This window comes from Cupressus sempervirens, chromosome 6, assembly GCF_028749045.1.
Source record: "Cupressus sempervirens isolate cs-2001-9-10 chromosome 6, ASM2874904v1, whole genome shotgun sequence".
NCBI lineage: Eukaryota > Viridiplantae > Streptophyta > Pinopsida > Cupressales > Cupressaceae > Cupressus > Cupressus sempervirens.
The window spans coordinates 270245002-270271767 of record NC_143123.1 but is presented as its reverse complement, the minus strand read 5'-3'; the positions used below and the strand labels follow the sequence as shown (position 1 = coordinate 270271767).

Here is a 26766-nt window from a genome sequence, read left to right as displayed (position 1 = left end):
ACATTTGGTTCATCATACTACCAGTGAGCCTTTGGTTTATTGATTTGTCAGGACTATTAAAATAATTTTTCTTATCTTGTTTGTGAAAGGTTTTGTACTTAAGAAATGAGTTAAAAGTATCAGATATTGTAGGATTCTCAGTTTTTCAACTTCTTGATTTGAATCTTTGCTCAACTGAACTTTTGGATTCATACCAGGCATTGTCAAAACTGATTACATGATACAATTTTTGACGTTGTGGTTTAATTGTCTATTTAGGCATTAACAATTTATTAGTCACTTTGTTGACAAATTTGTTCGCAGATGATGCATCATCAACTTTCTTATTAAAACTTAATGACAAAAAATATCAATTTTAAAATTGCGAAACTCAATATATATGGATAATTTCATTTGATGTTTGTAATGATAATCGTTTTAATTTATTTTTCTTAATCATTTAGTTTAATCAAAATGTTGCGTTTTAACTGATATATTTATTTGTGTCTGGTGATTCTTTGGCTTTTAATGTAATTGTGATGCATAACATGCTTGTCTCGATTTTTAAAAATAAATCTTATCTTATACCAAAATGACAGAATAATTAAGTCTCACACAGGAAAGTTATTTTGATGAGGAAGATAGTGTCTGAGGTCCAGGTCATACATTTTTCTGTTTGTATGGTATAATATTTGGTATATTTTTAATGGACCCTTGGTTAGTAGTGAACACAATAGATAAGCATTTCTATAGTTTGTTTAAATTTTGTTGTTCTTCAATAAGTTAAACCATTCAATGTTGAGAACAACAGGCAGGAAGCAATGCTGGGAATGGTGATTCTTGGGATTGGCGATCTGCTGAAGCTGCTTTGTACTGTATTCGAGCAATAGCAAGAGCTGTACCTACATCTGAGGATATTGTATTACCTCAGGTAGCATCTGATTCCAGATATTAATTTCTTAATTGTCAGGTTTCATTATTTGTAGCCCTTTTTATCAAGTTTTGGTTCATTAATAATATCTGATGCTAGCTTCTGGTTTGAAACTCTCAATTTATGTTTTGCGATCTATGAATAAAAACCTAAAGCTTTGATACACTATTCATATTAGAAACTAGCTTCCTATATATGGTGGAGATTTGAATTGAATAAGTTTATGTTATTGTTCTTGCAAGGTCTTTCTTGGGTAATTTTTCAAATTTGGGGTTCAACTTGTATTATTTTTTGTAACTTCAAGCTGGAGAGTTTCAATGTGCAAATAAATTTACAGCAGATCAAAACGAGGAAATAATGGCGTTGGAAGCAAAGTTTGCATTTTGTAACCTTTCAACCTGAAAGTGTATGATTAACTTTTTATGAGGCTAATAATTAAAGAAGGAACAAACGAAGAGATATGAGTATCTTTGAGTGACAAAAACAAACAATGCAAGTGTTTTACTAAAATTTATGTCTGATATTGAGCCTCCCCACTGCAATTTGTGCACAAGAGAATTCCGCCCACATTGAATTATATATAAAAAGCTAAAACCATTGGAAGCATACAGGATAATGCTTTTTAGGCATTGGTAATGTGAAAATGGTCAGGATGTTTCCCTCTGTCAAATTTCAGATTCTTGGAGCATTTTAATGGGTTTTTATTCACTATAGTCATTAGATTTTGTAATGTCCCCTTTTTAGGACATTAAGAATTGTGAAGTCAAATTCATAAAATATTAATTTTGGCTTAAGGGAGTTTAATGAAAAATTATAAAATGGGTCAAATTAATATTATTAAGTGAGTTAAAGGTGACAAAGAAGAATAAGACGAAAAGACAAAAGGTAGTTGAAGAGTCACCAGTTAGGATTAAAAAGAGGGAGTCTTGTTCATTTTTGGCCATGCTTGGATTATTGTTGTTTGGAAATTTGAGTTTCTCTTGGAGAAACATTGGGAGAGTTTATACCTTCCATTCCATACCTGAGGACACAAACCTTCAAGCCATCTCTGGTGGATAGGACATAGCCCCGGTTCATCACTGCAGTGAGTTCAAGTCAAAGTTCATGGTGAGTTCACAGGGTCTTTTATATGTTTCCAATCTGAGTGTTATTGCTGTTTGTAAGATTGGACTCTATGCATGTTATTGTATTGCTGATTTATAATATTTTAATGAGAATTATGAGTTCATTTCCTGGATTACATTGTTGGTTGGGTTTGCATGAGTTATCTATTATATGTTTAAATCTGTTTATGAGAACAATTAGTTGAATATCCATTAGGGATATTACAATGGTATCGGATAATCAAACCTGCCATCCTTTTGGGTATATTCAGAGGTTTTCTTCAGACATTTGCAGAAAAATATCAAAGTCAAATATTTTGGTGAAATATTTCATTCATATATTATGCGGACCTATTTTGTTCCAAGTTTGGCTTTAGCAATAATATAAGTTCGGTAGCTGAACAATATGCTAGATCTGATATATTTGTGGGAAATAAAGTCTCATACTTTTGTAGTAAGCGATTATTGTTACATTGGAGTTGACAATGTTTTGATTATTTTATACATTTCTGGCCTATAGTGGTTTCAACTTATCCGTAATTGTGTATTGGCGGCTCAAATTTTGTTATCATCTATAGTTCGAGGCAAGGATGATATAATCCACTATTTTATCTAGCCATCTTTGGAGTCGACTAATATTATATTGTGAAGACCGTTGAAAAACACATATGAGATGGTTGAAAAACATTTTTGGAAGGAACAATTAGCGAGAAGACAAAAGGCATTGAAGGAGTTCTCACATTTGCATGTGATTAAGGAGGGGACTAAAACAATGGAATCAAACTATCTACATCTTTCAAATCATGATCATCTTCTCAGTCTCACAGAGATCTATTCCGAGGCACTAAGGAAGAAGGAAGAAGAAGTGCACACCCTTTCATGTGAGCTCACAAATACTAAGGACATCCTAGAGGCTTCCTTGACGACATTTTATGAGGCAGAAAATCATATTTTTGAGCTTACTCAAGAATTAAATTTGGGGCACTATACCTTGGCTCAACATTCAGATGTAGGAGTTGAGGAGATTGACAGTGATGATGTGATATCCCCAATCTCAAAAATCAAATTAATTATATGAAGCAATATTTAAATAATAAATATAATATCAAATGATTAATAAATAGTATTAATATGATATAATTTAATATAATAATATATTATTAGTGTAACAATAATATTTATATCTTAATAACTAAATAACAAATAAATAAGAGAAGAAATATAATATAATTATTGAAGTACCAAAAATAATATATATCAATTGATAACGATAATGTGAATATACTAAATATATATTTAACTTGATTGTCCTAGATGAGTTCTTTATCACTATTAAATGTAAATAACTAGGAATAATATATTATTTAATCATTACATTACAATAAAATGATAATAAAAAATTAATATATAATGTGAATACATTAATAGTAATATTAAAAGAATAAAAGAAACAGACAATAATAAGTAATATATGATTCAATTGCTGGGGGCCATTCCAAGCACCATAGTGGCAAGAAAAATGACTTCTACTTGCTAGGAAACATGCATATTTACCTTTGAACATCAAAGCGCTTTACTATCTCCTCTTTAATGTCAGTTTTGGTCTGCATCAGATATATATTGCTGACTAATGACAATAGCCACATATCATTGGCCTAGTTTCTTACAATCTGAAACCTTTCAAGAAGCCACGTTGACATCAAAGCACGTGTTATATTAAAGACAGAGCTGACAACTATTGGGAAGCAATAATACTAATGACTTACGCTTTAAGATGTTTTCAGTATTAAGCTAATTGTGTATATACAACGATGAAGAGTTGCGATAGTAAGAGTTACGTTTATCCAAAAGTCATAGCATAAGACATATAAATCCATCTTTGGAATCTGGACAAGAAGACATATTAAAGGAAAACATTGATGCACAAGTATAAATTCAGGTTGAAATATCATAAGATACAAAAACCGTTGGAAGAATACGAAGAGAGACAGCAATAGTGTCGAGTGAGATAGATATCATAGGTATTAAACAAGGCGTAGAACAAAGGACTAGTATTGACATCAATACAAACAACAATAATTTGTTCCTGTCACCGACGAGGGCGGAGAAGGATACTCAACTAATATAGATATAAATTCCCCGGAGTCATATCTTAATCGAGCATCTTTAATGTAATGTCCCCTTTTTTTTAGCATTCATAGCATGATGTTGTCGTTAGCCTATTTCCCCATTGTCCCGTAGGCTAACCAGGACATTAAAGGGACTTAGAGGCCATTTGGCCTAGATAGTTTCAGTTGCAGGTCTTTCTAAGGGGTTTTGAGGCAACTTTGGGCATACTTACTATTTATAGTAAGTCATCTTGGATATGGTCGGACATCCAGTGGCAGCGGTATGTCGATGGTAATTGTTTAAAATTGACAAGAAGACTTGTTTATCGTTGATAAGATTTATTATGCATTGATAAAGCTATTTTATAAAGTTAAATTTAAATATTTAACTTTATTAATGCATAGACTATAGTTTGTGGGAAATATTTAAATTAAAAGAGTCCCCTTTATTTTATAACACATTAGAGACATAAGTTACATAAAGGGAGTTATCTTTTATCCCACATTGAGAAAACGAAAGATGAAGCTCTTGTGAGAACACTATAAAAGAAATGGAAGAGCTTCTTTTTGGCATGCTTGGAAATATCAAAGAAATTGAAAAATTTGCTGGAGATTATGTCTCAATAGTTTGGAGGACGAAATCCCTTCAAGCTGGAAATTTTGACGCCATTGAAAGATATGGTTTTGAGATTCAACATAGTAGCAGTCCGAAAAAGCGGAACCGAAAAAACAGACTGAAAAAAGCGAGTACGAAAAAGTTGTCCAAAAAAAGCGGAACCGAAAAAGCAGGCTGAAAAAGCGGGTATGAAAAAGCAGGCCGAAAAAGCAGTTTGAAAAAAGCAAAGTAGAAGGGGCAGCATAGAAGAAAATTATTACAGCCATCTACAGCCAGGTTCTTTGTTAGTATTGTTTTTTAGGGTGTTATAAGCTTTCAGCTGTAAGTGTGCATTATACCAGCATTATCATTTTGTAATCCATGTAAATGCCAAAGTCTTGGCCATATTTCATGAGCATTGTAAGGTTCATTGCAATTAAGAAGATAATAGTTGCTGGTGCCATTTAAGCAATTTAATATCATTATTTATCAGCTAGTTAGTTTGCATACCAACTGTTTGTAAAAATGCCAGTTGGCTGTAGGTGTTCATTTCTCATGCTTAGATCATATATATGCACTGAATATTGTCAAAATTAGTAGCACACTCATGTTAGGTCATTGCGTAGTCCATTGTAGTCTTCTAGCACAAGATTCTCATTGATGCAAATCGAAGAAAAAGTCATTTGAAGCTAGCTGAAATACTATATCAGTCATACGTCCCTTGCATGTGAATTGTTTGATGAAATTCCTTGAGCTTTCATCAGCATTTTTTGAGGGCAGATTTGAGGAGGGTCATTACAGTGGTATTAGAGCTTGCTTGCAAAGTGTTTGATGAAATGTCAAACAACTGAAGTATAAAGATTTTTTGGTGTTTGAAGCAGTTATAACCTATTAGGGTTATTACATTTAAAGGAAGAATTTACAAGATCTAAATTTGGAATTTGGAATCTTATTATTAAATTTAGCTAGATTTCTTTAGCCCGAGCATATCTAGAATCCTAAAGGAAATATTAATACGAGTCTTAATAAAGATTATTAAGATACACACTTTATGGTCATAAATTAGGACCAAATATATACAAAGTAATATAATACTATTGAGGATTGAATAGCAAGGTCTCGATGTTCCAAGATAATTGGATAAGGGTCATTACAGTGGTATCCAAGCATAATCTTGCCATCCTGTGAGTGAAGGCTTATGGAAACTTACGAGAGAAGGACAAATAAAACTACAATGAATGACTTAGCAAATGAAGTGAGAACATATATGGAGCAAACCCACCAGACCAACCAAACTATATTGAATCAAATGGAGAAGTCAAATCAGGCTCTCTTGCAAGCATTGTAGAACATGGGAAACTCGATCAATAATTTGAGAAGTCAACCTAAAATAGGGAGAGAAACTAATTCAGTCCATTCTGAAAATAATAATTTAACTTCAAGTTCCAGCCTACCCCAACCCACATTCCTACCTAGAAGAGTAAATCTAAGAGAGGAGGAAGGGATCGAGCAACCCCTAACTAGTACGAAAGATATTGCGAGGGTATATGCTGCTCTAGAACCGAACATTAGAGAAGTGATATCTTTCAGAGAATTTTGTGATGATAAACGAAAGGAAATGTCTTGAAGGATTGTAAATGAAGAACTCAAACATAAAATTAACAAAATTAAGTTTCCAGATTTTGATGGTTCAAAAAAGATTATAGCACGCCAATGGTTAGAAAAATTAAACACATTTTTTATTTTAAATCCCATGATGGAAGAAGATGCATTGCAATTCGCTATAGTGCATATAGAGGGAGTAGCACATGATTGGTGGACCCATGGGCATATCTCATTGGGACATAAAGATGTAAAATCCTATGAAGAATTCTCCCAAAAGCTCATGAATAGATTTCATGATAAGGACATCAAATGGTATTTCCAAGAATTAACTCAACTTACACAAACTAGAACAGTGGAAGTCTATGCTTGCAAATTTCAAGAGTTGTCAGTTATAGTTCCAGACCTTTCCCAAAAGAGACTCACTGATATATTTACAGAAGGATTAAAAGACTCCACTAGGCAGTTTGTTAAACCGCATGAACCACAAAACTTTGAAGAAGCCATTAGAAAAGCAAAAATGGTAGAATCAAATTCATCAAAAGAAAGATCTAAGAATTTCTCGACAAAGGCAGAGCATAGAAATGAAGATTCACGCAAAGACCAAAGAGAGAAAGAATGCTATTTTTGCAAAGCGAAATGGAGCCGAGGACATTGATGCTTGAGTAAGTAAGCCCAAAAACAAAAAGAGGATACATTGAAGAAAGGCATATGTTTTAGATGCAGAGGCACTTGGGAACCTGGACATAAGTGTGACAAGAAAAGTAAACTCCCTAAAATTGAAGCAATGCATGAAATAAATAATGAAGAGACCTCAAACAAAAGTGCCAACGGTGATCAAGAGAGGATATGGGAATAGAGAATTATTGAAGCTTTGAAGAAGTTTGACTTAGGAAATGTAAATATCTAACAATACATATATGTACATATTTTTATGATTATTAATAGAGCTTTAATATTCAATTTAAATGAAAGGAACAAGTGGCAATTAATGGAGAATTTGAGGTTCTGTTCCCGTATTCGCATTCACCAATATCTCTCTGAAATAGACGAAATAGGAAAGGACGTTTTTCTTCAATGTGTGCATAGGGAATGGAGGTTGTACGATTCAAGGGGGTGTACGGTTTGTTGAGGGCAATGAGAAGAGGTGGCCGTACAGATGCCAGAGATTACTGTACGGTGTGCAGAAGATTGTCGTACGGGTGCTACAATGGAAGTGTCTTGGAAATGAGTTAAAGGCCATACAGTGAATGATAGTTTGGCGTGTGGGGAGAGCCAAAATGGCCGTACGAGGGGAATGGGAAGGAAGTATGGCGGTGTGATAGATGGCGTATGGAGTCAAGGTCAGATAGGCCGTACAATCAGTAGACAGAAGGTGCAAGGGGGTACAAGGAGTTGGTGAAAGGTGTGTAGTGGAGTGGAGGCCGTATAGGCAATGAAAGGGCCATATGGAGTTGCCTAGATACCGCACGCATAGTGTTTGAGCCACAATAATAAATGCAACACGTTCATACAGAATACAAGTAGATCAAACACAACGATAGAAAACTTGAATATGAATAATCCCTTCAATAAATGCCGACAGATGATGCTCGGATTTGCCCGATCCGAGCGAAGTGTTACAAGTGATGGAATAGGGTGAGGGTTAAATCCCACCGAAATCGGAATAGCCAAGTAGGGAAGATCTTTTACTTTCGAAATGGTGAACAATCCAAAATTCCAACAGGAATTCGCAGTATAAGAAATAATCCAAAAGCATGATTAAAGACTACCTACAAGCCGTGCTTAAATACCTATTAGGAAACTTTCCGAGGGTGTACAAAGATAGTTGACGACGACACAAACTACGGAAGCAAAAATAAAAATGGGTCTGAGATACATTAAATCAATCGGCCTGATACAAAAATTTGATAAATGATTTATTTTATAACAGGAACATTACAGTCTTCCCGTCCCAAAATTTGCTTGTCCTCAAGCAAATGCAATGCCGAGTGTTGGAGAATGTGCTCACCCTCCCATGTCGCATCGTCCAATGGCAAGTGTTTCTAACGCACCAAATATTCCTTCACAGTGCAGTTTCGCAGAGTCTTCTCACGAACTTCGATGATCTCGACCGGTTCCAATATGAGCTTGCCTTCTTCATTGAGTGGTGGGAGGTCGGTAGCAATTGTGATGTTTTGCCCTAGGGCTTTCTTCAGACAAGAAACATGGAAGACATTATGAATACGGCTACCATCCGGAAGTTCCAGCTCATAGACAACTTCCCCAATGCGGTGAGTTACACGATAGGGGCCATAGAATCGGGGTTTCAGTTTTTCTTTTCCTTTCTCCTTCAATGAGGATTGCTGATAAGGTTGGAGCCGGAGATAGACCAAATCCCTTACTTCGAAACTCCTCTCCATTCTATGTCTTGTCGGTGTACATCTTCTGTTGATTTTCTGCTCTCTGTAGATTGTCCTTCAAGCATTTCAGAATGTCTTGTTTCTCTTGAAGCCAGTCCCTTGCCCTTGGTGCACGATTGTCTCCCAGAACTGTGTCGATGAAGGAAAGGGGTTCAAACTCGTACAAAGCTTTAAATGGTGCCATTCTGATGGACATGTGCTACATGGTATTGTAGCAATATTCCCCCAGATGGATCCATTTGACCCATGCTCGTTGTTGTGCCAAAACGTAGTTTCGAAGGTAACCTTTGAGCCATCTGTTCACAATCTCTGTTTGTCTGTCTGTCTGCGGGTGGTAACTAGTACTTGGTGACAATTCTGTCCTTGCCATCCGAAACAGTTTTGTTTAGAAGATATTGACGAATCGCCCATCTCGATCACTGACAATGTTTCAAGGTAACCTGTGCAGATGAAAAATTTCTCTAAAAACCAACTTGGCGCCTGAAATTCTGAGGGGATGGCGAAGAAATGTGCATACTTTGTCAACCACCACAAAAATACAATCCTTCTTGTTCACCTTGGGAAGCCCCGTTATGAAATCCATCAAGATACTTTCCCACTTATGTTTTGGGATTGGCAGTGGTTGCAGTAACCCGACATGCAGAGTATGTTTGGATTTGTTCTGCTGGCAGACCGTACACTTTCTTATATAGTGCAACATGTCCCCTTTTAATCCTTTCCATGAAAACCTCTTTTGTAGACTTCTATACGTTTTGAGGAAGCCTGGGTGTCTTGCCAAGGGTGAGTCATGTAACTCCTTCAAGATTTTCTGCTTCAATTTAGATTCAGGTACTAGGAATATCAGACTCTTATAGTAAATGATGTCATCTACTACACTATACCTGTCTTCCTTGGCGATGCCATCCATTAGCTCACAGGCAAATGTGTTTTTGGAATATTCTACCAACAATTGTGCTTTCCAATCGGCTGAAATCTAGGTTAGTAAGAAAATGGTGGGCTTTCTGGACAAAGCATTTGCTACCACATTGTTCTTTCCTTTTACATATTCAATGTCAAAATCAAAGGCCTAAACCTTGCTTACCCATTTATGTTGCCTCTTGTTCAAATCCTGTTGCTCCAGAAAATATCTCAAACTATTGAGATCAGTGCACACGAAAAACTTGGCACCTACCAGATACTGCCGGAACTTGGTTAGTACATGTACAATGGCCAACATCTCTTTGTTGTAGATGGAATAGAGGCGTTCTGTCTGTGTAATCTTCTTGCTCTCATTAGCTATGGGGTGTCTATCCTGCATCAGTACTGCACCAATGCCCTCTCCGGACGTGTCGCACTCCAAAATGAATGGTCGAGTGAAGTCAGGTAATGCAAGTATGGGACAAGTGCTCATTGCCTCTTTCAGGTTATCGAAAGTGAGTTTTGCCTTTTTGTTCCATTAGAAAGACCCCTTCTTTGTCAGATCTGTCAAAGGTGCATTGAGCAAAGAATCCTTTGGCGAACCTCCGTTAATAACTGCATAGCCCAAAAAATTCTCGCAAATATGTGAGTGATTTTGGGGGAGGCCAATCAAGGATAGCCTGAATCTTCTCCTGATGCACTTGAACTCAGTATTTACTGACAACATGCCTCAATATTTTTGTCATGTCGCATTCACATTTGGATTGCTTGGTGAACAAAGATTGCTCCTCCATGATCTTTAGGACTTCATCCAGATGCTTTAGGTCCTCCTCCCATGTCTTGTTATAAATAAGATCATCAAAAAATACCAATAAGTACTTACGCAGTTGTTTGTTGAAAATGCGATTCATGCATGATTGGAATGTAGTAGGTGCGTTGGTCAATCTAAATGGCATGACCAGAAACTCATAATGTTTGTAGTGGTAACGGAAGGTCGTCTTTTCTACGTCTTCCTCCCTCATGCGGATCTGATGGTATCCGAAACAAAGATCTATTTTCGAAAAATAGATTGCGCCATGCAACTCATCCAGCAACTCGTCTATCCTTGGAATGGGATATCTATTCTTTATTTATTTTTGTTCAACGCATAGTAGTCCACACACATGCGCATCATCTCATCTTTCTTTTTGACCAAAATGTGATGTCCCCTAGTTTATGGATTTATTTGTATTCTTCTTTTTTATTTCTTGATTCTACACCTGCATGATGGTTAGTATCTTCATGAGTTAGAAAAAATATATATAAACCTATTAAAATAAATAACTTAATGGTCTAATCTAATTATTTTCCTTTCTTAAAGCTGGGCTGTGATCTGATACTTAGTTCATGGGGAATTTTAGCTATTTGTAACTAATTCTCCACTAAGTATTATTCACACAAGACCCCTCTTTAAGCCTTATGGATGTTCGTTACCGAGACATCCATCTTTCCTAGAAGCTTACGCCATCTAGGCCTTATGGATAACCTGTATGGTGTATCCATCCTCTCATATGCATATGAATTAATCCTTTCAGTATACTGACCTTCAGAGCTTTTAAATCTCTGCCTTGCTTCAATCTCTTTTCTTCATAGAGATAGAGTTATTAAAGCCCTTTAGAGAACCTGTGGGTCTCTGCCTTAATTTCAGATAAGGACTAACAGGTTATGAATCATCTGATTTAACAGGTTATGAATCATCTGATTATTCCTTGTCTGCCTGTTAATGATTATCCTTGTGTAGTATATTAAATGATCAAGGTTTGTCCTTTTGGTATGGCAATTCGAAATTCCTGATATATGTTCGTTTTCAACTTATATGGTTGGCCTGGTTATTCACACTTGGAGTTTAGTGTTACGTATCAAAAATCTCATTGTTGTTTTGCGGTGATGAGGATTTTATTATTATTTATTCTTTTATCTGCCACTATGTCTGATCACATTAGTTATCTCTATTTATTTCTGATTGAACCGTGGTATGATCCGCTTCCTATTGAATCGTGGTATGATCTGCTTCCTATTTGCTGCGTCAGATGCTTGTGATGACTATCTTGGAGTATCTTGATTGGCAGTGAATAATTCCTCTATCACATATTCCTCCACTAGGGTGCAATTTCCTACGCTGCCTGAAGACTTCCTTTTCTCGTTGAATACTTCCACCTTCACTTTCTCTGAATGCTATGATCTTTTCTGCCTTCCTCATTTGATGCGATTGAAGTCTTATATGTTTCCTGAGCGCATCAAGCAATCGTGACCTTTGATAGATTTTAGGTTAATTGATTTAATTTTTCGCATCCTCCCTTAATCGCCTATGTTATGTATTATTTGTTTAATTGTGTTATACTTTGATTTCATTATGTAACAATTATATTGTTGAGTGCTTTATAATTTAATAATTAAATGTAATTGCAATTATAAATATAAATATAGATATTTATCATTTATTTATTATTTGGTTATTGAGATTATCCTAGGTTATGGATAATCTTGGCCTTGAGATTTTAACAATGATTAATTAAAGTCAATAATGATATATATATATATATATATATTATATATATATATATATATATATATATATATTATATATATATATATATATATATATATATATATATATATATATATTTTATTGAAATAATTAATTTTATAAAAGACATACTTTCATCTTGGAATAATTTTTAAAAGAATTGGATTTACTATATTAATAATGAAATATAGTTTTTCATGTAAAGCTTCCTGGCTTAGCAGTGAAGGGTTATCACACAAAACCACAGATGACGCGAAAGGGTTGGAACTGGGTCGGATCCATCCTTTCTCTAGCAGTTCCTAAATTGTTTTTTCGATCTCATCTTTGAATTTCTTCGGATGGCGGTCGGTGTGGTTATGACCGGCTTGGCTCCTACTTCCAACTTGATAGGATGCTCAAACCCTCAATGAGGTGGTATGCTAGGAGGAATGTCAATGAAAACTTTATCATGTTTACTCAAAATATTTTGGAGCTCATCATCTTGTGGAGGTGTTCGATGCCCTTTTATATGTTCCACTAAGATAAAACAATGCGCAGCCCACGCAATGTCATCATGCCGAAAAATTTCCTCCATCCGATGCGCAGAAACTTGCTTCGGACCTTCATTTGCCATTCCACGGAGGACAACCTTCTTTCCATCGACAACAAAAGTGAAGTCCATCCATTTGAAACTTTGAGTGTATTCATCAAGTGTCTCCATCCACTATATGCCTAGAATAACTTCCATTTCATCCAGGTCTACTATGAAGAAATCCTCAGTCACTGTGTGATTCACCATTATGATACTTAGCTGAGGAACAAGGTGCGTGCACGGAAAAGAGTCCCTGTAGCAACCTTGACCTGAAAGCCTGCGTGTGTTTCCGTGGGTAGACCTCTTCGCTTCACTAGAGATGAGTTTATGAAATTTAGAGCAGCTCTGCTATCCAACATCACCGTAATCCTCTGTCCCTGAAGGGTACCCTGTACTCGAAAAACTATGCACCTTGGGCTGCCAGCTATGGCAATGGTTCCTCCGCGCCACAACAAAGCTGCAATTGTTTCCATATGATTCAAACTAACCATGTCGGTGTTGTCGTAATGTGGGTGATCTTCGGCGAGCATTTCCTCTTGTTCATCGTTGTCATCGGACACGACCTCAATGTAATGGATCTTTCCCTTTTCGAGGCATCTATGGCTAGGCATCCAAGGTCCCTTGCAATTGAAACACAGTTTCTTCCTTCGGAGTTCTTGTCTAGTACCTTCATCTAACGACGGCTTCCTAGGCGAAGGTTTGTCCCTCGGAAACGTCGGCGGTTTGTAATGTGAGTAACTTTGAGAGGATGACGCTGATGACGATGTCATACTTCGTGCTTTAATGATTGCCTTCGACAGGGTGGCAGGATTAAATCCCTTTACCCAACCTTTTAGAGGTTCTATCAGTCCATCCATGAAGAGCACTACCCGTTTTCTTTCAGAAATGTCCGTGACCAAAACAAAGAGTTTTTGAAATTCTGCATTGAACTGATCGACTGATCTAGTTTGTCTCAGTTGTGCCGAATCTTTGAAATTGAGTTCCAGATCTTTACCATCGAATCGCTCTATCAATCTCTCGGTGAATTCCGCATAAGTATTTATTTGATCATGTCCTAATGTGATGGTGCTGTGATGCCACCACTCATGCACAACTCCCTCCAAGTGCAGCGCCACAAATTTGATTGCTTCTTCTTCAGTCATAGGATTCAGCTGGAAGTAAGTATCGACCTTCATTACCCACGCTTGCGCAGATATGGAATTGGATTCATCAAATGGAGATAGATTGACTTTATTGAACTTTCTTTTGAGATCATCATTAAAATATCCTCTTTTTCCGCCTCCCGAATATCTCATTCTCAAATCCGCGTAATCTTTGTAGTATATATCTTCCTCGAGATTTGCACTCTTCCAGTCTTCTCTTAGTTGTTCTTGCATTTCTTCAAAGGTTGATTGTTTGCCTCTGTGTTGCGCCTTCGTTTGTGGGGGAAAAGTCGGCATGGAAGGTCGAGAGCGTGCTGGATGAGGATTTGATTTACCCAACACTGAGTCCATGCTATGACCATTTTGTTCTCCGGATATTTTATTGTTCGCCAACTTCTTGAGAGTTTCTTCCATGAGTTGTTGAGTATCAATGGTCTAGGCCTAATTCTTGACAAATTCCCTTAGTAGTGCCACGAGTTTGGCCGCTGTTGGTTCTGCTTCGGCAGCCACACAATCAACGGAATGTGTCCGTAGTCTCTTTCGGCTATAAACTCTTATTCACTGTTCACGAGCTGGCAAGATCACCAGCTTTGATAGCAGTGCGAGGTTTCGTTCCCGTACTCGTATTCACCAATATCTCTCTGAAACAGACGGAATAGGAAAGGACATTTTTCTTCAATGTGCGCAGAGGGAATGGAGGCTATACAGTTCAAGGGGGTGTACGGTTTGTTGAGGGCAATTAGAAGAGGTGGCCGTACGGATGCCAAAGATTACTGTACAGTGTGCAAGAGATTGCCGTACGGGTGCTATAGTGGAAGTGTCTTGGAAATGAGTTAAAGGTCATACGGGGAATGATAGTTTGGCGTGTGGGGAGAGCCAAGATGGCTGAGGGGAATGGGAAGGAAGTATGGCAGCGTGGTAGATGGTGTATGGAGTCAAGGCTAGATAGGCCGTATGATTAGTAGACGAAAGGTGCAAGGGGGTACGGGGAGTTGGTGAAAGGTGCGTGGTGGAGTGGAGGCCGTACAGGCAATGAAAGGGCCGTACGGAGTTGCCTAGATACTGCACGGAAAGTGTTTGAGCCACAATAATAAATGCAACACATTCATACAAAATACAAGTAGATCAGACACAACAACAGAAAACTTGAATATGAATAATCCCTTCAATAAATGCTGAAAGATGATGCTTCGATTTGCCAGATCTGAGTGAAGTGTTACAGGCAATAGAATAGGGTGAGGGTTAAATCCCACCGAAATCGAAATAGCCAAGTAGGGAAGATCTTTCACTTCCGAAATGGCGAACAATCCAAAATTCCAACAGGAATTTGCAGTATAAGAAATAATCCAAAAGCATGATTAAAGACTACCTACAAGCCGCGCTTAAATAGCTATCGATAAACTTTCTGAGGGTGTACAAAGATAGCCGACAGCGACACAAACTACGGAAGCAAAAATAAAAATGGGTCCGAGATACATTAAATCAATCAACCCGTTACAAAAATTTGATAAATGATTTATTTTATAATGGGAACATTACAGAGAACTGCTAATGACACCTTGTTGTTAGCACCTTCCTACTTGAGTGCAATTAGGGAGAATAGCTAGGGCACCCTATTGCAGCGGTATTTTAGGGAGTACTACGGTAAGGACACCCTATTGGTTTGTAATTAAGGGAGAACTGCTAGAGCACCCTGTTGCAAAATTAGTTGAGGGAGAATAGCTGAGGGCACCCTATCATAGTGATAGTAAAGGGAGAATGGCTAGCAGGGCACCCTACTACACTGTGGTTATGGGAGAACTACTAAGGCACCCCACTACAGAGAAATTATTATAGAGATCTTGGGATGAGATAAAGTCTCACCTAAGTATTGTAAAGAGAGGAAATCCTAAAGGGATAACCATTGAGACCTAAAAGAAAGATAAAGTCTTCCTTAAGGAAAAAAGGAAGAAAGAAAGAAATACACACTAAAAGAGGATTGATACAAGGAAACACATAACAAGGAGCGTGGGAATACTAAGATAACTTTTCTTCCTTATACTTGAATATTTTAAATGAAATATTACGATTTTTCAATTTATATTGTTATTCTAACTTTACGATGGAATTTTTTTTGTTTTAGGGCCTTGGGATTGAATACATTGAGAGTTTGGATTGCTTGAAGAGAAGCAATTTTGGGTGGGGTGGATTGTGATATCCCCAATCTCAGAAATCAAATTAATTATACGACACAATATTTAAATAATAAATATAATATCAAATGATTAATAAATAGTATTAATATGATATAATGAAATATAATAATATATTATTAGTGTAACAATAATATTTATATCGTAATAACTAAATAACAAATAAATAAAAGAAGAAATATAATATAATTATAGAAGTACCAAACATAATATATATCAATTGATATAATGATAACGTGAATATAGTAAATATATATTTAACTTGATTGAACTAGATGAGTTCTTTATCGGTATTAAATGTAAATAACTAAGAATAATATTATTTAATTATTACATTACAATAAAATGATAATAATAAATTAATATATACTGTGAATACATTAAAAGTAATATTAAAAGAATAAAATAAATAGACAATAATAAGTAATATATGATTTGATTGCTAGGGGTCATTCCAAGCACCATAGTGGCAAGAAAAATGATTTCTACTTGCTAGGAAACATGCATATTTACCTTTGAACATCAAAGTGCTTAAGTATCTCCTCTTTAATGTCAGTTTTGGTCTGCATCAGATATATATTGTCGACTAATGACAATAGCCACATATCATTGGTATAGTTTCTTACAATCTGAAACCTTGCAAGAAGCCACATTGACATCAAAGCACATGTTATATTAAAGATGGAGCTGACAACTATTGGGAAGCGATAATACTAATGACTTAACTTACGCCTTAAGATGTTTTCAGTGTTAAGCTAATTGTGTATATTCAACGATGAATAGTTGTGATAGTAAGAGTTACGTTTATCCAAAATTCGTAGCATAAGACACATATAAATCCATCTTTGGAATCCAGTCAAGAAGGCATATTAAAGGAAAACATTGATGCACAAGTATAAATTCAGGTTGAAATATCATAAGATACAGAAACCGTTGGAAGAATACGAAGAGAGACAACAACAATATCGAGCGAGATAGATATCACAGGTATTAAGCAAGGTGTAGAGCAAAGGACCAGTATTGACATCAATACAGACAACAATAATTTGTTCCTATCATCGATGAGGGAGGAGAAGGATACTCAATTAATATAGATATAAATTCCCCTGAGTCATATCTTAATCGAGCATCTTTAAAGGAAAAATTTACAAGATCTAAATCTGGAATCTTATTATGAAATTTAGCTAGATTTCTTTATCTTGAGCATATCTAGAATCTTAAAGGAAATATTAATACGAGTCTTAATAAAGATTATTTAGATACACACTTAATGGTCATAAATTAGGACCAAATATATACAAAGTAATATAATACTATTGAGGATTGAATAGAAAAGTCCTGATGTTCTAAGATAATTGGATAAGGGTCATTACGAATGATAGTGGGGGGATTGACCAACATGATGACAGTGGGTGGATTGGACAACATGAAGACAGCCATGAGAACTTTGATTTTTATGACAACAGTTATATACCTAGAGAATGACATGTGGAGATGAAACAAATGAAAGTAACTCCAAGATTTCACTTGATGGTGATCACTTCATTGATGGAGATGTTGATTTGAGTGTTGGTACTTATGGTGATGCTCATAATCCGAAATTACCCATAGTGTATGTTGATAGTTTCTACTGATCATCTAGAGACATCACCCAGTCTTCATCAGATGTCAATTATGTATTTTCTAGCTCATGATTTTTTCTTTATACGCACTTCAATTGTTAGTGGGTTCTACATTTGGTCAACTACTATTTTTCCAGATTTGGTTTAGCCTCTAAAGGTTAGTGAGTCGCAGGTTGATTCGTGGAGTAACCTCACCTTGAGACACACACCTTATGAGATGGTTTCCCTTCCAACAATGTCATCTTCTGTATTGCTAGTCTAGTTTATGACATCGATATTTAGTGGACTTATGAGTTGAACTTAATGAATATTCGTAGTTTTGGTTGGGTGATTTGTTTGTTTAGTTGGGTGACCCCAGGATGATTGGTTGTTAGACACCCATTACTCCTCCTAGGCTCCTATTGTTAAGATGGCTGAGGATCTAGGTGTTTATCAGATGTTTGTGTGGCATTTTAAGGATTCTGTTATAGTACTACACAATTTGCGTTTTGATGCAGTTATGATCAGAGGCATGCAACCTACAAATGCAGCGGTACTTTACAGACTGACATGGGATCTAGGGATCATACTAATAGTTGGGTTGCATTCTCACTTTTGGTGCTATTGCATGGCAGGTCCTGACTTTAGAGTTACTAGTATGGGCTACAATGATGCTAGCAGGTGGATATGGGACCCTGGTATTGGCTATGGACTCGTGATTTCTTTAGGGTGAACAATCTTGAGGAGGGAGGACTTGTAATGATCCCTTTTTAGACATTAAAAATTTTGAAGTCATTCATAAAATATTAATTTTGGCTTAAGGGAGTTTAATGAAAACTTATAAAATGGGTCAAATTAATATTAAAGTGAGTTAAAGGTGACAAAGAAGAATAAGACAAAAAGATAAAAGGCAGTTGAAGAGTCACCATTGAGCATTAAAAAGAGGGAGTCTCATTCATTTTCGACCATGCTTGGATTATTGTTGTTTGGAGAATTTGAGTTTCGCTTGGAGAAACATTGGGAGAGTTTACATCTTCCATTTCATACTTGAGGATGCAAACCTTTAGACAATCTTTGGTGGATTAGATGTAGCCCCGGTTCATTAGTGTAGTGGATTCAAGTCAGAGTTCACGCTGGGTTTACAAGCTCTTTTATATGTTTCCAATCTGATTATTATTGCAATTTGTAAGATTGGACTCTATGCATGTTTTGATTAAGTAAAAACAGGTTTTAAAGGACTCAAAACCTTATACAAAGTAGCTAACAATAAAAGCAAAGAAGCCCAGAAGTACTGTGCATCAACACCAAAAAACAACGCTAAGACCATAAGTCTTAATACAAACAGTAGGAAAAGACAACCAAAAGAAAGAAAAAAGCCAACAAAAAGACATCTACAGGGTGTTTCGAACAACAACAGCCTGATCTGCATAGGCCTTCAGATCATCCATTTTTTTGGCTTCCATGACCTCGATCTTCTTAGAATTATCCCTGGTACATTTGTTGGGGCCATGTTCCTCTTTCAAGTCCTTTAAACCTTGGATTCTCCCCTATTCCATTTTGTCCAACAAAGTGTTAATTTTGTCCACCACAGTCTTCAAGATGGAGCAACTCTGATCAGCAAGTTTCTTAACCGCCTTCTTAGTGTTGACCACTCTGTTGTCCATGCAATCCAGCCTTTTCTGCAAATCCTTCATCTTTTGTTCCATAGCTTTGTTATTGGCTTCCAAGGGTGGAATTCTCTTCATCAGATTCTTAACCTTTTCTGCATTACTAATCACCTTAGAAAGTCTATCAAGATGCTGATCAAGAGTTCTCTCACCTCTGGTGGTCCTGCTTAATTGATCAAACTCTCTCCTAATGTCCTGCATCTGCTCCTACATCCTACTGATATCCCTTTTCATCAATCCTGGATTACCAATGATACCCTTCCAATACCCCTGTTCCTCATAGTCCTTGTTATGAGCTAGGTAATCTTCATCTCTTTCCATATTGTCTTTTTTAGAATCCGCCTCCTTAAAACCTTTGTCATCAACCCTCCCTCGAGAAAGCATATTCTTAGCTTTCCGCTCCATCCTCTTGATCAGAGGTTCATCATCAGCGGGAATGTTTGAAACCCTATCGGTTTTCTTCCCCTTATTTCTGGTGGCAATACCAGAATTAACAGTAGTTTTCTTCCTTGTAACCTCCTCGGGCTCCTCTTCATATTCCGTGTCCATCTCAAAATCCCTACAACTCCATGCGTGTTATTGTATTGCTGATTTATAATACAATAGAAAATCTGATGTTTTAAAACTGAATATTTTAATGAGCATTATCGGTTCATTTGCTGATTTACATTGTTTGTTGGGTTTGCATGAGTTATCTATTATATTTTGAAATCTGTTTATGAGAAGAATTAGTAGAATATACATTCGGGATATCACGGATTCTAAGAGGAGAGTGTTATAATAAAAATGAAAGAGAAACCAATATTGTTTGTGTCCAGTAATAATAGATGACTGTTATCATTAAGCCTAGAGGTAACTTCATCTTCATTATAAGTGGAAAAGTTTTGGTAAATCTTTACATATAGATCCTTAACAGGATCATCTCAAAGTGTTCCATTGCTTACCTTTTTTTGTGTTCATTACACATTCAATGCTACAGTTTCTTCATTTCCATTGCATTTATTTGAAGTTTAATTAAGGGATTTAAAATAAAATAAAAATCTAGGTCCTTCTATGCGTTGAAAAAAAGACCTACACAAATTAATAATTCTTTATAGAGACAGGAAGACTGACACAGGCATGACTGTACCCAAGCCTTTCTACTAAGTCATAACCCTAGGGGTACATTATTCAAATATTTATGATTGGAAAGCTCTGATTGAAAGAATTATTGCTTTGTGCAGAAAGAAGGAAGATATAACTGGTGGCAAAAGTCATCTTTAGTTTTGACTAAAGGGTGTACAACTATAGAAATCTAGAACTGTGCAAAACATATACTAAGAAAAAAATTTAAAACCTTATATTTAGTGTTCACCAGTACAAGATTGTTGTCTCAGGATTTAGTCAATGCGAGCAATATTTTGCACATGAAATGAGAGGCACAATGTTGACTGGTTAGCTTCGTAGGGTTTATGAATGTAAAAAGCTCAAAACTTCAAAATATTCAATGATTTATCAGTCAAAGCCTGCCTATCAAAGTCACATAAGATGGACTTATATGATATTGCAAGCCAAAGAGTAGAAGTCTACTTGCAACCTGAATTTCTCTCTCCTAACGACTCAATTTTTAAGAAATCCACAAATATGTATTTGGTAAGGCCACATGCTCATAATGAAATTGGACTCTAGAAATGAATTTCATCTTTTTGTTTGCAAGCCACAAAACATTGTTTAAGAGAAAAGGTAGAAAGAGTTAATTGGAAACTTTATTTTCCCATTCGTATGATTGAACTTGAAGTTGAGAGCATTTACCACCATTGCTAGAGCTTGACAAAAGGTCCACAATCCTTCCTTTTGGAGCAAGAACTCCTTGTTGTAAGGTCTGAACATAGATCGTTTTTTCATACTAATCCCCATTCTCGCTTATATTGAAGTAGATGAACAAGCATTAGGATTAGGATGGTGAACATGGAAAATTGAATCTTGAATGGCTTTGGCCTGTGTCACAAAGTTCACCAAATTTCAAGCCCACCACTCATCATAAAAGTTTAGTGCTTTGAGATTTTCTGTTATGCGTACCTGATTTCCTGCATATACTTAAAATACTGTTGATGATCATAACTCTCAATGTATTTGACACCTCCACAAGTCATCGTAAGATGATAGTTGTGTTGCGAATTGAGTTTCGAAAACCTAACACATTGTAAGAAAAAGAAAAGTAAGACATTAAAGGTAGATGCCACATTAGATATAAACAATTAAAATGTTTATGATGATTAGTCATGAGCATTTGAATCTCCCAACTCTTACTTCTAGATTGCTTTGACCCACTCAATGTCTTTGCCATTTTTTGCAATATCAAATGAGTAACTAGTATAGTTCAAAAAATACACTTTTACTGTAATATCCCTAATCGGGTATTTTCTCAAAACCCGTAACAGAATCACTTTAATTTTAAATAAATATATTTATGCAATGACTTTTCAGATTTCACCAGAAAAACCCTAATAATTATCCAGATAAAAGAAATCTCAAAATATTCTGGCAATAAATCTCCAACAGAAGTGCATTTTCAATAATAATGTTTCATGTAAGTTCAGAAAACTGATCAAGAAATCCAATCATAGATATAGTAACTACAGCAAGATTGGATAACAATAGATATTCACTGAATCCCCATGCTCCTTCTCTCCAAAACCTAGATCCAGGCTTGAGCAAAGGGAACAATTGTTACACACCTTAGACTAAGAGGAAAATATACTCTTACATCCATTAGATTACCTATGTGGAAAATATTACCCCTACATGTCCACTGAATCCCCATGCTCTTTTCTTTATTGACTTGCTTTGAGTTGTTGCTCATGCTCTTTAGACAAACCTTTGATCATGTATGTTGTCACACTAATGCTCTATGCACATTTTCACTTTGCCCATGGCCTTTCAGCATGAAGATGATGAGGGAATACTAGGAAACATTAACTTTGTTATGAATTGTTAGGGTGTTCATTTAGGAAAACTAAAAACACCTCTTAAGATTTAAAATGATATTTAATATTTAATCTAAGATATGCAAATATCATTATTTTTTGATTTAATGCTATACTTTAAAATCTAATACAATTGTAGTCATGATTTTCATAGTTCATATTACTTTTGTGCATAATTTCTCGTTTTGACTGTAAATTTTTTCCTTCAATCAATAAGTGACATTTTGGCTTCATGAAAGATGCACCTAAGCTCATGACAAAATGACTTGCCATGCTTGTTTTCAAATTGTGCAAAATACAACAGATTTTTACAAAAATAATTACCAGTTGATCTTCATGATCAGCTTCCCCACTGCTTTTAAACCACAAAAAATGAAACAAAAAAAAAGTGCATTTTGTACATTTGAAATTTTTCAAAGTTTTTTATGTTACATTTTTGTGAGTTTAGCTGCTGCCCTTCACAAACACCATCTGGAGTAGAGCAAGAAAAGAGAAGATAAATATAAGGTTGTCACCTGACCGAACAAGATAAAGGGGCAATGTCATGGTCCCCATTTAGAACCCAAATTATAGTGTTCTACTTCTGAGAGGAAGGTTTAATGAATAATAAAGGTAAATATATGATATTAAATAACCTGAATATACATTATTGAATACACTATTATTAACTATTGATATAATATAAATAAATATAATATATTAATAAAGTATAATATAATATTATATATTAGTGTAATATAGTATAATCTATGTACCAATATATTGATGGTGTTATAGTAATATAATATATATATATATTTATAAATATAGTATAAAATAGTAATACATAAAATTCTACGATTGAAATGTATAGTTATTAGATGATAAAAAAAAAATGATAAATACTAATTAATAATCAAATAAATAATAACAATTATGGAAAATAAATAATAATATTCGAAATGATAGATTTTATTATGCAATAAACAAATATGATAGTTTAACTATTACTAATTAATAATATAATAAAACTAAAATTAAATGAAGAACATTAATAGAGTCACACCCTTGGAGAAATGACAAATATATAAAGGATTTCAAATGCATTCTTTGGGGATATAGAACATTAAAAACAATAAAAAAATAAAAAAATAAAAATCTACAAGTTGAGAGAATTCCACAAGGGTCATTACAAATGGTATCAGAGCATGTTCCTAGAGTCTTGATGGGAAGAACAGGGAACATGAATGAACAAAAAAATGAAGGATGCAAATGCATATTTTGTATAAAAGGATAGATACGATGGAGAATATAGGAGAAGCATTTAAGATTTGATCAAAGGGAAAAAAATGCATTAAAGCATCTAACCTAGCTTACAATTGACCCAAGAGCAATCTGGAAAATGGTTTGACTATCCAGTCACAAGGAATATAGAGGAACAAATATATTTGGAGCCATTACTTTCTTGATTCATCATTGGAAGACTCTCCAAGCAGTTTAGAAGCGTCTTCAACACGGGTATTTAATAATACATTACACCAATATAGAAATATATTGAACTGCAAGTAGGATTTGTGACCATATAATTGCTTATTCGATATATTTGAGGTACTAACGATGTTTGGAGAGGCTAGAGATTATGATTAATGATAAACGCTATGACTGTTAAGATGTATGTGGTGCTTTGAAAGCATATCTCACATAAGCCAGAATCATGTAGTGACAAATGTTTAGAATTGATGAGATTCATACCACTCACCAATTTCATTGTTTGGGTATGGATAAGATTCTACCATTGCGCAAATAGAGGGAAGGTGAAAAAAGTATCAAGGAATCTATGTACAATAAGAATGAGAAGCAACTGTAACAGTGACACCTATTCAAACAAATCATCATGGCTAGAGTGGTAGAAACGATCAAAAGAAAAAGAAAATGGAAGGGGCATTTATGAAAGTATATCACGTGATATATATCACAGAAGAAAATGCCACACGAGATATTGATAAAAACAAATCACTTATCATTCTGGAATATATCAATAAGGAATAAAGTTCAAGGACCAAGCAAAGAGATAGTTGCAAATAAAGAGGAACACCAAACAGAGTTCATAATAGAAGGAAGCATGCAAAATCTCAAGACCATTAGTATGTAGTGATTGATAGGAGAAAATAAAAAATTAATTATTTTTCTGCTACATTAGAAATTTCCCATTCTAGAGAAGACGATGATGCCTTGATGATGAAAGGAAATAACAAATAAAAAAAGAAATAAAGGAACATTTTGGAAAGGATGACAACTGACTGATCAACACAATTAATATATGATAGTTTATATAAAGAAAAATACTTAGAGGTGGCCATCAAAAGAGGTAAATAATAATATTTTTCTTGTAACACGTGGACAACATAGAGATATATGGAGCGAAAAGGTAGAAATAAAGCAAAAGAAAGGAATATTAAAAACCAACAATTGACCAAGTCTTTTAGCCTTGGCACATAGGTTTAGCAATGAAGATGACGTGGAACAAAGATAATACCATACAATTAGTAGGAAAGATCACATGCCACATAGATGAGGCGGTTCCACCATGCCAATAACCTGGAGAGATAAAGGCGGAAAAAGGACTACCTTGCGATAATTCTCCTGCATGAATTCTGCTAAAAAACAAAATCATCCCTGACAAATGGTGACCTATTACTCATTATACCCAATGAATAGTGCACAATTTATGGTCCATCAAAGAGATATCGACTTGGAATTGAGAAGAAAACCAAGTTGGAGAAATTGATTGCAAGCAAATCTAATTTGAAACCGCTCACATTCATGATTGATTTTTTCCTAAGGCACTCAAAAAGGTTTGTAAATTACATAGGTTATGGCTTATTATATAACATTTAGAATGGCATGTGCATTTGTTTATAGTAATATGAAAAAAGTTAAGTCAAATTTTGCCAAATTAATTAAAATAACATATATATCAATTTAATTAAAAAAAAAAAGATTTTGTTCGAGATTGACTAATATTGAAACATGTTAATAAACAATATTTTAACTGATGTAGAAAAAATGGATCTGGAATTTTAAAGAAAGGTCTCAGAAGGGGACAATATTCAAAATTATTTGTGTTTAAATTCATAGTGGGTAGGGAGTGTGCACTAGGGGAGGAATAAATTGGTCACGTTGGAGCAAGAAAATCCCAATGTGATAAAGCTCAGAGAGAGCCCAAGCTGAGCATGTCCAAACTTGAGTAATAGTCAATCTACCATCCACTATGGAATTAAGCATGTACCTAGTGGATAGGGAGTGTGCACAGGGGGAGGAGTAAATCGGTCGCAATGGGGCAAGAAAATCCCAATATGATAAAGATCTGAGAGAGCCCCAAGTTGAGCGTGTCCAAACTAGAGCAGCAATAAGTTTGCCATCCACTATGAAATTAAGCACGAACCTAGTTGGTAGGGAGTGTGCATAGGTGGAGGAGAAATTGGTCATGTTAGGGCAAGAAAATCCCAATATGATAAAGATGTGAGGGAGCCCCAAGTTGAGCATGCCCAAACTCGAGCAGCAGTAAATCTACCATCCACTATGGAGTCAGGTACATAAGAGAAAGCTTGCAATAAGGAGAGAACTACTAGGACACCCAATTTTAAAACTAACTAAAGGAAATTTGTTAAAATTCACATTCTCAAGAACTTCTGATTTCTAGACAGGGAAAATGAGCACGACATTCACGGTCACGACATTCACGGTCAAAATTGTTTAAACATTTCCTTAACCTTTTCTCATTCAAATCAAGTAACATTTATACTTTTTGTGCATATCGTGTCATCATGCATTAATGTGTTTGCATTGTGTCTTCTTTGTGTTCTCATGCATTCGTGTGTCTACCTCCTGTTTGCATTGTGCCTTCATCCATTAATGTGTCTACTTTGTTTATGCTCTATGTCTGTATTCATTTGTTCTTGCATAGGCTGTGATTAACTAACATGTGTGCTTTTGCAAGTGTTTAACAGATATGTAGGAAAGATAATGAATCTGAGCTACAAATTAATGAAGATCAAATGACAAATTCAAGAGGGGAGGATTGTCATGGCCCCCACTTAGAACCCTAATTATAGTGTTCTCATGATAGGAAGATTAATAAACAATAAAGATAAATATATGATATAAAATAATCTGAATATACATTATTGAATACAATATTATTAACTATTGATATAATAATAAATAAATAAAATTTATTAATAAAGTATAATATAATGATATATATCAATGTAATATAACATAATCTATATACCAATATATTGATGGTGTTATAGTAATATAATAATATAATATATCTATTTATGAATATAATATAACATAGTAATACATAAAAAATTATGATTGAAATGTATAGTTATTAGATGGTAAATGATAAATGATAAACAATAATTAATAATCACATAAAGAATAGCAATTATGGAAA

The 26766-nt window shown here is 35.1% G+C and overlaps 1 protein-coding gene across 2 annotated transcripts in view; it reads left to right on the top strand.

Moving 5' to 3' along the window:
- MOS14 (ARM repeat superfamily protein) overlaps positions 1 to 26766 on the top strand; it is a 286973-nt gene that overhangs the window by 213938 nt on the left and 46269 nt on the right. For both annotated transcript variants that reach the window (XM_089787799.1, XM_089787798.1), the window contains one exon: positions 791 to 910. In XM_089787799.1, the coding sequence (XP_089643925.1) occupies positions 791 to 910 (120 nt within the window). The remainder of the gene's footprint in view (positions 1 to 790; positions 911 to 26766) is intronic.